Consider the following 17,312-nt stretch of genomic DNA (forward strand, 5'->3'; position numbering starts at 1 on the left):
TTCATTCATTCCAGACAAATAAAACCTTTCATGCTGCTCAATTTTCACATGAAAAAATACACAATATATAATGAGGAGATTCAAATTCATAACACTTACAACAGCATTCTCCAAAACGAGATCTCCGTACTGCATAGCCCTGTATTTTCCTACTGTGTCTGTTAAAGGTATATTGTCTTTCTTCCAGTTTATTGTTGGCGCTGGGATACCATCAGCCACACATGACAGAACAGCCTGGGAATTCTCAATGACTGTGTGCTGCACTTCTGAACTACGGATTTTAGGTGGAACTATGGGGAGATTTAAAAAGAAATTAATTACTGTCTATAGTTTTCAGCCTTCCATTCAGCCAGATACTGGTGTAGGAACATCAGAAATGACACATCAGACCAGACCAGTGGGTCATCTAATCATGTCTCCAACAGTGATCAGTATCCAAAGCTCCAGAGAAAGGTGTGGAACCTACATAACAGAAAATTATGTAGAGACATACCCACAGGGGCTGGTTCTTCCTAAAGCCAGCCAGTTAGTGGTTTGCTTATGTCATAAACCAGGAGTTTTATGCTAGCTGGTGTAACTATCCTGAAGTCTCTCACTACAACTTTGGCCTCTAACACATCAGTGCAAGAGACTTCTGTCACGATAATGGGCCAGCCTATGTCATTCCTTTCTAGTCGTACTTACTGTGCACAATGAGTTCCATGCTAGAACTGCTTGATCCTGCCACGTTTGCAGCCATGCATGTGTAATGTCCACTGTCACCAGGCTGTACAAATGCAAACTGCAAAGCCCCAGTGCTGAGAATTCGCTGCCTGAAGGACTCTGTAACCTGCTGTCCTTCTTTGTGCCATGTGATCTCAGGCACAGGGTAGCCTTCCACTTCACACTGCAGAGTGGCAGATTTATCCACAGCAACTATGTATTTCTTAGAATGAGATTTGATAACTGGAGGAACTGAAAGAGAATGAAGAAGTAAAACACATTGTTCAGAAATGTATAAACTTAAACACACATACACAGATACACACACACATGCTTTATTTCCTATCCAGAATAATTTAAAAAACACAGTTTATTCTTCTTGCTAAATAATTTCACCTATCAGTTACAGTTGCAAAACAGCATCCAAATCCAAGTGCAAAGTAAAGCAAATAGATGACATTCTATTGGTAGCACATTACATGCCCTGCCCTGGTGGGAAGGAAGGTGCAGAGTTACGTCCTTCTGGGCAGGGACGAGGAACAACCCCAGATCTGGTGCTCATCTGAATGCAAAGATCGTGCAGTGCGTTTTTCATGTACTAAACACTACAAGCACAATTGTATGGCAAACTGACATCAGGACTGATACCTCTTAACAATACCTGTAATGGTGAAGGTCATGAAGTTAATAGGGGCTGTACTTAACGGCAAATTGTGGACCATTACCAGAACACCTGACATAAGTGTTCTTTGTTGGTAGCAGCTCAAGTGGGTTTGTCCTGGAGGCGTGAACCCATCGTGAAGCACATGACAGAGAATCTGTTAAAGCCCTATTATTGCACTGCACGGTCACACAGTAATGACAATTCATATCCCTGCTATATTTTTGGTTTCCTTTGCTCTTGATGTGAGATAAAAACCAATCTTGTTTTTCTTTTTGAGGTGTACCGCTGTCTCTGAAGGTAGAGAAGAAATGTTTGCTGGCCGCTGCAGGGAATTGACTAGTTCTATTATTTGTTTGCAGGAACTAATTTTACAATCTTAAATGTTTACTAAGTAATGAGTCCAAATTATAAAGGAAAAATCTTAAAACTTACAGTAGGATCTAATTTTCCTGTGGGTGAAAATGGAAATAAATCCCAGTGCCTTCCGTAGCAGGTCAGCTAGGAATGAATTTGGTCCATATACATTGCTCAGAACAGGGACCTCACTAACTGTGAATATGCACAGCTTTCTTTTGTAGAAAACTGGAGTTATGGTGATGACTTACCTTGAACTTTTAGCTTAATCTTCCCTAGGGCAGTACCAGCTGGATTCTGAGCCACACACATGTAAGTGCCAGCATCCTCAACAGCTGTTCTTGCAATCTGTAAACTACCACTGGGAAGAACTGTATAACTATTGCCTAAAACATGCATAAGAAAGGTAGAAAAAACATTTTTATAAATAAGGTAATTAGACCAAAATCTTTAAAGAATGAGAACATGAGTTTAAATGCTACAGCAGAATTATCAGCATCATAAAGCTAAGATACCTGTTGTGTTTACATTGATGCCCTCCTTCTGCCACGTTATTATGGGACGAGGTGTACCTGTTGCTTCACATGGTAAAAGAATGGGGTTGTTCAGGATAACATCTAGTGTTCCTGGCTGCACCTGAATAGCTGGTAGCTCTATGAATTGGAATGGCAGAGAAAGAGACAATTGATTAGAAATGGAAGTTATTTACCAGTAACTGGAGGTTCTTCAAGATGCGTGGTCCGTATCTGTATTCCACACAGGGTCTGCATGTGCACCAGTGTTTTGTTTTGTTTTTTAAACAAGCATTGTCCATTGGCCTGCACTTGTGCCATAGCTTTCCTCATGCTCCGAACCGAGGGCATAAAGCATGGTGTGGGCTGATGCCTCTCCAGTTTCCCATTTTTACCACAGTCCAAACAATCGGCAGCAGAGAATGGACAGTGGAATACAGATAGGGACCACACATCTCGAAGAACCTCCAGTTACAGTAAGTAACTTCCATTTCCTCTTTGAGTGATGGTCCCTATGTGTATTCCACACATAGGAGATTAATAAGCAATAGTCAAACAGGAGGTGTGTGCAAGGACACAGAAGTGATATCTGACCCTATTACTGCTGTCCCCATCGCTGTTTCCATGGTGGACAATTGGACCAAAGTGTAATGTCTTGTGCAAGTTTGCGAAGAGCTCCAAGTATCTACCTTACATATCTCTAGTAAGGGTACATTTCTCAGAGCTGTAACTGAAGCATCCTGCCCTCTCGTGAAATAAGCCCTCATCCCTTCCGGGGTGTGTGTGTGTGTGTGGGGGGGGGGATATAAGCTAGTAGGTAAGAAAGGATAATATAACCTGAGATCCACTTAAAAAGTCTCTGTGCCATTATAGCTTGACCTCGTTGATTGCTCTGCTATGGAAACAAATAGTTTAGTTGTCTTTCTAATATCCTTTGTTCTTTGTAGATAAAAAGCCAAAGCCCTTTGAACATCCAGATGCATCCTTCTCTCTTCCTCTGAGGCATGAGGATTGGGAAAAATGCTAGTGAATGGATGTCCTGACTCATATGAAACTTGAAAACTACTTTAGGGATGAATCTGAGGTGGGGGCATAATGAGACCTTTTCTTTAGAGAAGGTAGTATATAGCAGGTCCCCCATGTGCCACCCTCCCCTCTCCCCCCCCCCCACAAGCTCCCTGACTCAGGTTAATGTTATAGCTGTTAGAAAGGTCACCTTCATGGACAGATCAGCCATTAAGCATGTCGCTAGAGGCTCAAAGGAAGGTTTAGTAAGATATGATAGAACAAAATTGAAGTCCCACTAAGATGCGAACTTCACCAACGGTGGAAAGGATCTGAGAAGCCTCTTCAGAAATCTAGTTGTGACAGGATGAGTGAAGATCATATGGTTACCCACCCAAGAGGGAGGAATTGGTAATGATGGGTGCCTCTGGAGTTGGTGTGAGGAAAGGGGTCCCTTCTCAAAACTTCTCTGGTTTTGTCCACCAGACAAGAGAGTCTAACACCTTGGATGGAACAGACACCCTGCTGTTTATGTTGCCTTTGTCTGGTGAGTACATGGAGAGAAGCCAGGCTTGTAAGCAATGAAGATGAAGCCTGGTGAGTGGTGTCATATGTTTGCATGAGGACACATGGCTAAGGAGAGAAAGACATCCTGAGTATGATAGGTACTTGTTGTCTGAGAGTGCTCATGGCCTGAAACCTCTCAAGAGGTAGGAACGCTCTTGCTGTGGTCGTATCCAGTGTTGCCTCTATAAAGTTTATGTACCTCATGGGGATCAACGTGGATTTTTCATGGTTGACTCAAATACCAAGGGAAGCTAGAAGGCTAAGGTGCCCACCAGACTTCTTCTTGGGAGTTGCCTATCAGAAGCCAGTCATCGAGGTATGGGAAGACTGTAAATCCCACTCTTCTCATCCAAACTGCCACCACTAAAAAAAAATCTTTGTAAAGACCCTGGGTGCTGTGGCCAGTCCAAGGAGATAACTCTGAATTGGTAATGGTCTTGACCAAAAGAGGAACCTGACAGCAGCTGCTGCCAGCAAGCTCCCTCTGTTCTGAGCCCTGTTGTGTGTCCCCCTGCTCTGTGGAGATGGCCTGATGGGGTAAAGGAGTGGGGGCCAGGAGCAGAGGGGAGGGAGACATCCTGACATTAGCACCCCTCTTTCCCCCTTCCCCTTGCACAGAAAGCAGGAGGCTCCTGGGAGCAGCTCCAAGGCAGAGGCCAGGAGCAGCCAGGGCCATCCTTATGCATATGCAAGTACACAGCTGCATAGGGCACCAGGACATTTGGGGCACCACATTTCCTGGTGCCCTGCACAGTTGTGTGCTGCTCCAGCCCCTGCTCTGGCTCTTCCCCAGGGTCCCCGCCCCACTCCGCCCTGCCTCTTCCTGCCCCTGCTCCGCCCCAGCCCCACCCCCACTCCCCTGAGCTCTGCAGTAGGGCTGGGCCTGCACTCACTGGCGGTGGGAAGTGCAGCAACCCGGCCCCAGTTGCGCCGCCGGTGAGCCAGCCCAGCCCCCTCCCCCCCCTGCGTAAGGCCCCAGAATAGCTTGGGACAGCCCTGGTGGCAGCACACAGCAGTCAGGGGAGGGACAGCTGAACTGTTCGGCAATTGATAGCCTGCTGGGCGGCTGCCACACAGGGAACTTAGGGGAGCGGGGAGCTGATAGGGGGACTGCCGGTCCATCCTGGTTCCAAGCCCCACCAGCTAGCTCCAGCGGGCTGCTCTTTCTGCATGCAGTGGACAAAGCAGGCGGCCGTCAAAAAACGTTATAAATGAGCATTGTGCAACTTTAAACGAGCATGTTCCCTATAACAATGAAACAACGTTAACTGGGATGACTTTAAGTGAGGCATTACTATACTGCATTGGCTCTAGAAGTGGATGGGAGCACCAGGAGCTGTTTTTCCTGAGTCTTCACCATCAGAGCCAATGTCGGATCCGTCAGAGCTATACCCTTGTGCACCAACTTCTCCTGCTGAGAAGATATACTCAGGCCTAAGTCCTCAGCGCCCATGTGTACTGGGTCTCCCAATTTTGACATGGTCAAGGAGGGATCCTCTCTCTTCAGGGCAGTTTTAGACAAAGATGACTCATCCCTGCGTCTATGAGAGTGCCCCTTACTCTCATGTGAAGCTTCCTCCTTAGGCTTAGCAGTCTTAGCCTCCGTCCTCAAGCTCATGCTTGGAGGGGTGCTGCCTGCTTGCTGAGACTAATATACAAGGGGATGTCCTCAGTTCAGAACTGACTGGGGTCCCATTCCTTCTCCATCATATATTTTCTAAGTCCCAGTTCCCAACCCTCATGAATTCTGGGGGGAAAGGAGCATCAGATGCTGCACTTGGCAGAGATGTGAGCCTTACCCAGGCAATAGAGGCAGAATTGATGTTTGTCGCTCACAGAAAAGGAGAGGGCAGGAAACACAGTTTTTGCACCCCAGGACACTGGGCACAATCCCATACTTCTTGGGGGTGGGAATTCCGTGTGGGAACAGAAGGGGGAAAACCTATGTTAGGCTACACTATAAAAACTACAAAACTGCTAAAAACTAAATATACAATATCTTTAGAGCAATGATGCAGTAGAAAGAAGCTGAGAACACCCAAGATTCTGACTCAGATCAGGTAGTGCTAAGAAGGAACTGGACAGGCATCGACCCACCCCACCTTCTATGCCCTCAGTTTGGCGCTCAAGAGGAGCTAGAGCGCATGTGTGGGCGAACGGATACTGCTTGTAAAAAAAAATTCCAGACTCAGGTCCAGGTACACTTGCATACTTACGTGTGGAATACACATAGTGTACATTGACGAAGTTGTAATATTTTTATGGCTGGAAAATAAAACGAAGACAAATTGTACAATGTGAGAGGCTAAGAACATTTAACTATTGAGGGCAGGGTTCTATTATCCTTTTGATGAGCCCAGTAGGACTACTCTTGCATAATATGGAACTACTCAGCATATGGATTAAAGAATTTAGCCCTGCATATTTAGTTCACCTAATGAATCTACTTTAATTAAGCAAAACAACAAAGCAGAAAAAGCCCTAACAGAAAAAATCAAAGCAGGTCATACCTGTGGCCAGATCATAATATCCTAGGCATTAGAGTTGGAAAAAGCTATCAGATCATTTAGTGCATGCCTTCATCAATGCATGATTGCTTTCTACATTGTATTCCAAGTGCTGAATCAGTCTAAATTAAAAGAGCCCACGCTTTGTAGCTTCCACCAGATACAAATATATTTATACAAGGCCAAATTTTCACACGCTTACTTATGTTGAATGGTATCTTACTCCCCGAGTAGCCAGTATATCTATGAAACTACTCACATGAGTAAGATACTACTGAACATGAGTAAGACTGGCACAATGTGGTCCCACCATTATTCTGTATTATTATTCTAATATTTTCTTTTCAAAACCAACTAAAGCTGTTTATAAAACATGTTTCTATTCAAGTTCCCACCTCACCCTGAACATGAAGAGTAACATGTCTGTGTGCAGTGCCAGCAGCATTCCGGGCCACACAGGTATACCTTCCTGCATGGTCTAACTGTGCAGCAGTTATTTCAATCATTCCTAGAAAAAAAGAGAATTCATTATACAGTATTGTAGTATATTACACTATCTTATGTTCAAAGAAAACAGAGAAACCATAATACCGTTTAAGAACCCTAAATTTTTATTCCAAAATATTTACAATGAAAATAGTAATACACCTTCTTCTAGCATTTTCTGCATCTACTCAAATCCTGCATAATACCTGAAGATAGAATCCTGTAGCTATCTCCTCTGGGAAGGAGTCGTATCCCATTTTTGGTCCAGTGGATTGAGGGGACAGGAACACCTGAAGCAGTGCAGGAAATTACTGCTGGAGACAGTTTTGTTACCAGAAGATCTGTAGCTTCATCTGCTATGGATGGGGGCACTAAAGCAAGGAGAACAGTGTTATGAGAATGATTGATAATCCTGTCATATAGAGGTTTGCATATAGCAATGTCCTCTTTCTTAACAAGAGTAAAAGCTCAATAGAATAAGCATCAAAATTACAGTTCTCATTTAAATAAAGGATTGTCCTGAAGACATTTGTGGTATCATAATACATGTGCATTTACAATGTCTGCTTTACCTTGTACAATGAAATCAATTGTTCTTTGATCCTCTCCCGCATCATTTGACACAGTGCACTCATAGACTGCAGTGTCATCCACAGTGGGAGAAATGATTAGTAGGGAACCTGAAGACAAAAGCCTGAAATAGAGAAATTAGGAGATATTGAAACATCTCTTCACTCAGCACGTTGTCAGTCCATTGAATTCATTGCCACAAGAGGTCAGATTTTAATATTGTTGCTGAATTTTAAAAATGGCTGCACTATTTTATATATTTAGTATTCATACTGCATGGACTAAAGACTTGACTGAACACAGGACCTTCTGTTCTAAAAGCACAGACCTGTAAATATGAACTAAAAGGCAATCTGTTAGTTATAGACTTGTTTAAGGTTTGTAGAAGACTCTGAGACAAGCCACCAGAGGATTATATAATTACAGACATGCAAACAAGTCTGGGATTTCACAATAGAAGACAAAGGTACAGAGCCACAATGTTACTACAGTAACATTAATGGTAACATTAATTACTTGCAAATAGCAATTGTAAACATTTAGTGGAAGTTAGGTAAGAAGTCAATTCTCACATTTCAGAGTGTAAGCTGAGCACTATAAGGGTCAGGAAAGATTTCCCACCTACACAGTAAAACAAGAGCACAGAGAGATGGAGCTCTTTACATGGGGATCTTGCTGCTCTGGCATGGAATGGGAGTCAACTCTGGGGCCCCAAACCCATTCCCAGTATCCCATTAAGAGCTCTCTGTGGGAGTGGAATCTGGGCCACTATGGGAAGCCAATGTTTGGTGGGGTCAGGGCCAAAAGAAAGCAAAGTGTCCCCCGCACCATCCCTTTCTTGTAGGTCAACCCTGGCCAGAGAGAATCCCTCGCAGCCTGGCTTTGGGGGAGGGTAGAGATATGAGACACTGGGGTTCCACAGTAATAAATCCACAGGGTTTGAAGGAGGAACCCACCACTCTTTCATCCGAGGAGCAAACCCCATACAGTTCCAGGGGATCCTTAGGAATTTTTCTCACCCTTGGCCATTCTTTGTGCATCACTGTGGCCCATCTGGCCAAACAGCTGCAAACTGAGAACTAATTATTGCTGTTCTGAGCTGCAACAGTTTGCTCTTAGCAAACGTTAGTGCCTCACTCTGGCAAAATCTAAATGTTTCCAGGGTCTACAGGGCCCATATACAAATGGAATGTCTGAGCTTTCTCTCTCTGGTTTTCTCAGTGTTTCCACCAACCAGGAACATAAATACCATGAAAAGAGCATATTGTACATTATTTTGACCTCTTCAATGGATCTCAGAGGTGAGTAAAAAACATTAAGTCAAATGCAAATAGATACACATTGTTAAAATACAAGGCAAAGAATTGAACTTTATTACTAAACATGTGTACATCAGGTGGCAGGCAATGTTTTATTTAAACCAGTTCACCAGTAAACCAGTTCAGTACTGCTACTAACAGTCATGCAATGAAGTTTGTCTATTTATTTAAAAGCAAATTTTAAATTAAATTAAAATAGGCCAAACCAATCTCTGAACAGATTTGCACCAGAGATGAATTTAGCCCTCAACAAAGATTAGAGCATTTCTCACCTGTATGTATTCTGATTCTGATCAACATTAAGGAGATGCCCATTCTTCTTCCAACTTATTGCTGGCCTGGGGATTCCAGTGGTGTCACAGGGCAGGGTGGTTTGGACATTTACAGTAACTGTAAAATTGGTGGGTCCAGGAGCGATAGATGGAGGAACTAAAGAACATATGAAGCCCAGGTAATTTTAAGAGAATGTATATTTTTTCAGGTTGAACTATTTGAAACTATCCTTTTCTGTAGCACGGATCATTTGACATTTATAAATTTGCCAAAAAATGCACTCGGGAATGTCTCTCAGTTCTGTGTATATCCTGTTGATGTACACACACCAGTTAACAAAGAACAACTGGTTTTTCTGTTCACAAATATTTAGGCAGTGTTCATAACAAACAGAATTTCTAAGGACTTACCAAAAAAAAAAAACCACTAGAGAGAAGCCTTAAACAAAATTCCAGATGTGAATAATCCTGCATTTTGGGGACATCTATATTCTGTGCTTGGATCTGACTTTCATTGACCCCTTTCTCTATAATGGCCTGAACCAATGTCCCAGATCCAAGTAGCCCAAAGCCTGAGTACTTGAAAAGCAGGCTCTGAGTTGCTTTTCTGCAGTTCCAGTCCATTACTAATATGGATTTCAAGATTCAGCAACAATCAATAAATCCAATGTGTCCAGTTTTTGTAGAACATTTGTGTTTATCTGAAAAAGAAATATTTACCCTGGACCTGTAGATCAATTCGCTTGCGTTCAGTACCGGCTGCATTGGTTGCCATACACAAATATCGTCCAGTGTCAGTAACGTGTGCTGTGTGAATGTACAGGGACCCATCCTCTAACACTGAATGTCTAAAACAAAGTTATAGGCATTAATTACATTTTTCATGGCAGGAAATGTGGCTAAGTGTTGTGAGGAAAGAGAAACAGAAGAACACAGGGGGCACAAGGATAGGCAAAATGTGTAGCACCTTAATTTGGCCATATAAAATTTGCCTTTTTGAACATATTACACTCATTCGGCCTTGAGTCTGTCTTTCTGCACTTCTGCTACCCCCTTACACAGTAATTATGAAAACTGACTCCTACAATGACTTTCAAATGGAAATACATCAGCTTTGTATATGTTATGAAAGAGGAGATTTTTATTATCACTCATTTAAACTGAGAAAATCCAAATGATGAATGAATACACACTGAATGAATGAATACTAACATTAATACTGAGTTTGTGAATGTAAAACTATTGCAAATAAAATCCCAAGAGATTTCACTCCAAGTCTTCTATTACAAATACATTGTTAAAAAGTTTCTACAGAATGTTATTCTGACTATTAGATGCTACCTGGCATTGTTTCCAGCAAAAATAGCCCCATCCTTTCTCCATGTAATTCTTGGGGTTGGCACTCCTTCTGCAACACACTCCAGAACAACAGACTTATTTATATTCACAACAACTGTCTGAGGACCATCTTTGATTGTGGGAGCAACTGTATAAGAAAGAATGCCACATGATATTAGAGAGAGAGAGAGAGAGAGAGAGAGAGAGCTGTATTCTGAACTGTTTTAAATTAGACCCATGGAAATGTCTGCTATGACAAAGGAATTGTGCCCCCATGAGTGTACCAACAAGCTTCTTTAAATCTGATTCAATACATGAAAGCTGGTATGCTGTAATGGAAAATTAAAGAAAAACTTCTTATCTTTTACAAATTAAAAAGATGATAGATTTCTGTGCCACCTACTAATGATCTTACATTGTTAGAATTGGCACATGGCATGGTCTCAGCACAGGGGGATGGACAAGATGACCTCTTGAGATCTCTTCCAGCCCCACATTTCTAAAATTCTTTGATACCTTTTAAAAATCAGGAAATCAAGTAGGACACTGAGACCATCTGTCCCAGACTATGTTTTATTACAAGCAAACTGTTCGTTTGAACTGAATCTAGGATTTTGACTCTGGCATGAGAGATTGAAATTAGGGCTTATCCCTCCCCCAGTACTGTACCTCAAAATTAATATCTGTGCCTTTGCAGACTGCAGTGTCTTGTAGTAGTATGGCCCTGTCTTAATAAGAGAAAAACCCACCCTGGGCCTTGTTAACAATCTTAATAGAAAATTTATGCATGGCCAGGAAGGTCCTATGCTTAGCCTCTCTTCAGAGCTGTTCATTCATTTTTGTTCCATGCATCAACCAGAAAAATATGCTATAGAAGCAATTCAGACATCAACCTGCTCAATGGAAACCAAATGCCTCATCTCTGCAAAGCACCTCACCCTAGACCTACAATGGCATTAGGCTCCTAACTGCCACTGATTTCAGTGGAATACCTTTGTGGATATGGGCCCTAATGTGACTTTTATAACACAAACGCACATGAGGGCAGAATGAAAGTTTCCTGGGCTATCTTAAAACATTCTTTAAAGTATTTTTTGGATTGATATAACAACAAAATTACTGTACTGCTGCTTATTGGTTGTGAGGAGTCCAGTAAACATATTCCACCTTTTCCAACTTTCAGACATACGGTGCAAAGATTATAATAGTTAAGAATTAATCAATATTCTTTACCATTTACAGTCAGCACAAACTCTCTGGTAGTTTTTCCTGCTATGTTACTTGCCACACAGGTATAGCTTGCTGTATCACCTAGGTCAGCATTATTGATCTGCAGATATCGGCCACTGGATAGGATGCGAACTCGAGGAGTTGCCTAAGGAAAGTTCAACAAGTAGAACTAATTTTACTATGTTTTTCCATTGTACTGAAAATTCATGTTACAAAGTAATAGGAGGTTTGATAGGGTGGCCATAAGAACATAATGGGTCAAATTCATTGATGGCTTAACTTCATTTGTATTGGTAAAGTTACAAGGATAAACAAGGGAGACAAGGGGGATGGGGTAATATATTTTATTGAACCAACTTCTGTTGGTGAGAGAGACAAGCTTTAGAGCAGTTTCCTAGAGCTGAAGAAAAGCTGTGTGTAAACTCAGCAACTTGTCTCTTGCACCAACAAAAGTTGATCCAATAAAAGATATTGCCTCACCTTGTCGCTCTAATATCCTGGGACTGACACAGCTTCCTAAACACTTCATGCAACATAAATGAGGCTCTCTTACATCTCTTAGAAAATTTAGTTGAGTTTTAAAATATTGATGGCAATTTATAGACTCAGTCATGAATTCATTACTCAGGAATTTTGCCAGAAAGGGGATTAGAATTTGTGACCAAAACAATTAATTATAAATATTTTTTTTGGTTTTCATGTAAGATGGCAGTTTGATGGCACGAAATTGAAGTGCATTCTTTATCCACACCCAGGCATATCACTGGTAGAAGAAATAAAAGCTTTCCCACACTGCTCTTTCAATGTGCCACAGCCTTGATCTAAAGGAATCATTTCCATTATGCAACAGATTAGCCTCTACATTGAGACTGCCTGTAAGGATGCCAGAGGTGGTACAGATCTCTGTCTGTTTGGCAATGCACTGAGCGTGAACACATTGTGCAAAAACAGCCACTAGATGTGAATTGCTTTTGGTCACTGCCAGTCTGGACAAGATTTGTACTGGTGTACTATAATACTGCCAATTCCAAGTGTTCAAACCATCCAAGGGCACACATGATCCTCAAACTGGCTTAAAAATCATGATGGGTTCTTTTAATACTACATTTGGTGTTGTTTAACTTCTCTTATGGTTTCAGAACCTTTAGGCCTCCAATTCTGCAACTCCTTCTCTGCAGGCGGACCCCAGGCTAGTACAGAGCCCCACTGAAGTCAATAGGGCCTCCCATAGTCAAAGGGGTCCACCCATGCAGAACAGATTGCAGCACTGAGGCCCTAGAAGTGAAATAAGCCAACTCCCATTGCCAAGCCCTTGGGCAGAGGCTACTTAAAATGCCTCATATTTGTAATAACCGGGTTTTTTTGTATATTTGTATTTACTCCTCTTACATATTTCAGCACAATTGCTATGACCTTGGAAGCATATAATATAACCGAGAGAAATTAATTCACTGTCATTGCTACTAAGTAGTTTTAAATATAGTACCATATATATGACAAAACAAAGGCAAGGAAATTATAGTTTAGTCCCCAAACTGTACTTTAATTATAATCCTCGTGATAATGAAAACTCCACTGGGTCCTATCTTTAAAAAACAAAATCCACTGCTCTGTTAGGGCCTGATCCAAAGCCCAATTAAGTCAATGGAAAGACTCCCATGGATTTCAATGGGCTTTGAATCAAGCCTCTCTAATGTATCTATTAGTTAATACTCTTAGGGCCTGATCCTACATTCCTTGTGAACCCAAATATCACAGTCAAACCATTCCTAGAAATATAGTAATGTCAGATAAACCTTTTGTTCTGCTGTCAGAGATGATAACGGTGCACAAACATACTATTAAACAAGCACAAGATTTAAGATTTGGCTATTAGAGACAGAATAGGAGAGAAGATTGAAGTTTTCCCAATGGAAGAAGACAAAACTGGTAGGGAATGAAGTTTCATTTAAAAGCTCATAAGAGGGTATAACTAAAAACAATGATAATTTTCAATTAAAATAATGCTGAAGTACTACCATCCGAAAACTGGTATTTTCCAAAAACTTCCCTCTCCTCATTGTGAAACTGTCCACTTTTCCCAAGGCAAAGCAGGATTACTCTTTCCACTCCTGGGTGTACCTCCCTCTATGTTTCTTTAGTGGATGACAGTCCTCCCTTGAGGTCAGGAAAGCATTTGGCTAATTATGTACACAACTTGAACATCTCATTTTTCCTTATTAGGCAAAAGTGATCTGTCTCCAGTCAGACTTCCGAGATCAAAAAAAGAAAACGATAACTGTGCCCCAGAAATATGGGAGATATATGCTGACATAGCTACACTCACCAATGGAAAGAGTAGTGGGGGATAAAGGAAACCCAAATCTCATAGCTGCACTTCATATGGCAATTTTTTTACAAAGGTTTGAGTGGACTGCGCGGTTCTTTTATTAGAACAGTGTGAATGTAGTGCAGCTGAGATGTTCTAAATAGCTCTGCAGACTGAAGTCCTCTATTGACCCACAAAATATGCGCAGGATAGTGGAAGCATCACCATCCTGCCAAACTAATATGCCTCAACCCTAACTTGAAGGGCCCAGTTCCAGGGCTCATAGTAGGGCTGGTTAATACTTCAAAAATAATTCCCAAATATTCATGTGAATAAATGATTATCTTTCAACACTATTCACAAAACGTCTTAATTTTTGTTTTCTGCAAACACTTGTACGAGTGACTTTTTTTTCTTTTTTTTTTTTAAACATAGGAATGTTGACAGAAAACAAAAGCCTCAAATACTTTTGCAAATATGTTTTCCAGGAAGGTACATGTCAGAAGCATTCATGCTGCCTTCTTCCAATCTCTTTCCAGCCTCCTGTTTATAAAAGCTTGTTATACAGGTAAGAAGTAGAAATAATACCAGGTGACCTAAGTGGTCAACCATGTACCATGAAGGAATAGCATCCAAAGGAATTGTGCTTATCTCAGATATAGTGACTGCAGGAGCTACTGTTGAAGTGGTGCCCTTCCTGACTCTAGACTATCCCTCAAAGGCACAATCCAGTACTCATTTAGCATCCAATATTATTTTGTTCTTTAAATATACATTAGATAAGAGTCTTATGGATAGGAATTTCTTTCTTTCTAAAGAGAATAAAATAAGCCTTCTTACACACACAGAGGACAGTGGAACACTCTGTGAATCCCATAAGCAGTCTCTATTTCCAAACATTTCTTCCTTTTATTGGAACTGGACAAGTGAAGCTGGAACTGGCAACAGCCTATTTGTACTGGAACCTTTTTTGATGCAGTCATGTCTTTGCCAGTTAAAACACTCATGTCAGTACTGGCATGGCTACCTGGCCCAAGTTCTTTGAGCTAACTCAAACTTAATGTATAAGTATCATCCACTGTCATTGGGGTGGGGGTATGGGGGAGAGACAACAGGGGGATGGACACTTGAGACACACACAGCCAAAGAATGTCTGTGCTCATCCTAAATGGATCACAGTGAACCAAGAGGTCATGGATGAAGTCTGGAAAGGGACCAAAGTTAAGGGACTAACAAACTGATGGTTCACATGGATTTACCTTTTCTTTCTGAATAATTAAAGGGCCAATATAAAGCAAAAGCCTGAGTTTGCTCAGCACAGTCTCCAGGAAACCCAGCATGACATTAGACAAGGCCAAGTAGTCCACTGGGGAAGGGCTATGTGATTGAAAATCTATGTGGCCTTACAATGGATGACGAGCAATAGAAAAGTCTCCTGTTGAACTACTCTGTTCTTCCTCCTTTGACTTAACCAATAAGGATGTGATGCCTCACTGCCACTGCATTAAATTCTGAGTCAATAGGTGCATTTGGTGCAAAATTGTGATGATTAGCAGAGATTAAAGTAAGCTACTTATTTCTCTTCAATTTAAAGAAATTTCTTTCCTTTCTAAATGTTACTAGAATATGAAAATTCATAATATACCCAAAGTTAAATGTATAGTGTAGTCTTTCTCAGCTACCTTTCCTGGGAAGCCATTCAGGAGTATACCGAAGGCTTCTAGGATTGCTCAAAGGATCCAGGAGGAGCAAGGGATCCCCCTAAAGGAAAAGAGAACAAATCACAGAGGGATGGCCAGTTCATGTGGTCACTGTCTTCATGTACTTGTTTACGTCAAGTTGTATTTGGACCAGGGCTACTCAACAACAACCTTCTCTTGACCTCAAGGGACCACAACTCAACTGCGCTGAAGGAGCAAGTGAGTAGAATCAGAAATTTAAGTTCATGCCCTTTGTGCAGAATGCAAAGATGCGACAAATTTGTGAAAATAACATAGCAAATGTACCTGTAAAAGTTCTCCATCTTTAAGCCAGGTGATCGTAGGAGGTGGCACTGCATCTGACTTGCACTCCAATATAACTTGTCTGTTCTGCAGCACAGTGAGATCCTGAGGCCCACTGGTGCCAGCAATGTTAGGGGGAACTGTTAAAAAAAATAGAGAATAAGAAAAGCATGACAAATATGAACTTTAATTAAAACATTTCTATGGATAGAATCCCAGTGTGTAATTCTCAAACAAGTTTTCATGATATACCAGCAGAGCAGCAGTACAATTAAATGCTTTTGCTTTTCATTGCCAATATCAGATCTGGCTTTTATCTGCAAAATGTATCACCCTAATTTGACTAGCCTTAACCCACTTCCTAAAACCGCATGTCACAAACCACTAACTGATGGAAATTAGTTGAAAGTCCATTCTCTGTGAAGAAACCAGCACTTAGCCAGATGAAGTCAGGATACCTCAAGCTCCATAACCCTCTTCATCAACAGATTCAGATATGATCTGTCATTCACTGGATAAGCAAAACCTTGATTTGATAAAACTTCTTCACTCTAGGAGGAACTCATGTAGGAATTGTGCAAGTCTGCAAGAAGCAGAAGGCTGACTCATCTGAGAGACATCTTTTGTGAACTTACTTCTGCTACCATATAGTCATTTAACACTGAGTTTTCTCCCTAGGGCAGAGAGGAAATTATTTTGCAGTGTCTTATTCTTCAGCGACTAGATTGACAAGATCTAAGGTCTATTCTTGATCTAGAGGAGCTGACATACTGATTCAGCTGCCATTTCTTTTATTTTTTTATATAATATGAAATGTATATTGCAAATGTGTGTCACATACATATATCCTGTCCTCTTTATTCCTTCTGAGTCTTATTGCAAAAGGCCAAAGGACATCAATTCCTCTAACTTTCTTTGTTACTCTGATTTCCATTATAATTGCTTGTGTTTTATTTTAAATAACTACGTTTGCAATGTTCCATCATAATTGTGTCATGTTCTGACTAGCTACATTATATACAAGCATTAAGTAACTGCCCTTGATTTAATATCCTCTTTCTGAGGAGGTGTATTGTCACTTCTGTTTTCCTGACCCACGGTATACAGATTTATAGATTCCAAGATCAGAAGAGACCATTGTGATCATCTAGTTTGACCTCCTGTATATCACGTGCCATAGAACTTCCTCAAAATTATTCCTAGAACGTATCTTCCAAAAAAACATCCCGTTGTGATAGAAATTGGTAATTTGTGCCAGTGGTTAATAATCCTCACCGTTAAAAATTGACTCCTAATTTCCAGTCTGAATTTATCTAGCTACAACATCCAGCCATTGGATTGTGTTATACTTCCGTTTGCAAGACTGAAGAGCCCGTTATCAAATATTTGTTCCAGATATAGGTACTTATAGACTGGGATCAATTCACCCCTTAACCTTCTTTTGGATAAGCTAAATAGCTTGAACTCCTTGAGTC

The 17,312-nt window shown here is 41.2% G+C and overlaps 1 protein-coding gene across 1 annotated transcript in view; it reads right to left on the reverse strand.

The window, feature by feature from the left end:
- Positions 1-17,312, reverse strand: part of HMCN1 (hemicentin 1) — a 319,979-nt gene that overhangs the window by 52,181 nt on the left and 250,486 nt on the right. The window contains exons 71-82 of the mRNA XM_045027042.1: positions 15,841-15,977; positions 11,530-11,671; positions 10,300-10,444; positions 9,679-9,806; positions 8,959-9,115; positions 7,370-7,491; positions 7,004-7,168; positions 6,712-6,819; positions 2,236-2,373; positions 1,972-2,106; positions 685-954; positions 100-290 (exon numbers count right to left, since the gene is read on the reverse strand). Of these exons, the coding sequence (XP_044882977.1) occupies positions 100-290; positions 685-954; positions 1,972-2,106; positions 2,236-2,373; positions 6,712-6,819; positions 7,004-7,168; positions 7,370-7,491; positions 8,959-9,115; positions 9,679-9,806; positions 10,300-10,444; positions 11,530-11,671; positions 15,841-15,977 (1,838 nt within the window). The remainder of the gene's footprint in view (positions 1-99; positions 291-684; positions 955-1,971; positions 2,107-2,235; positions 2,374-6,711; positions 6,820-7,003; positions 7,169-7,369; positions 7,492-8,958; positions 9,116-9,678; positions 9,807-10,299; positions 10,445-11,529; positions 11,672-15,840; positions 15,978-17,312) is intronic.

The sequence above is a fragment of the Mauremys mutica genome, chromosome 8, assembly GCF_020497125.1.
Source record: "Mauremys mutica isolate MM-2020 ecotype Southern chromosome 8, ASM2049712v1, whole genome shotgun sequence".
Taxonomy (NCBI): domain Eukaryota; kingdom Metazoa; phylum Chordata; order Testudines; family Geoemydidae; genus Mauremys; species Mauremys mutica.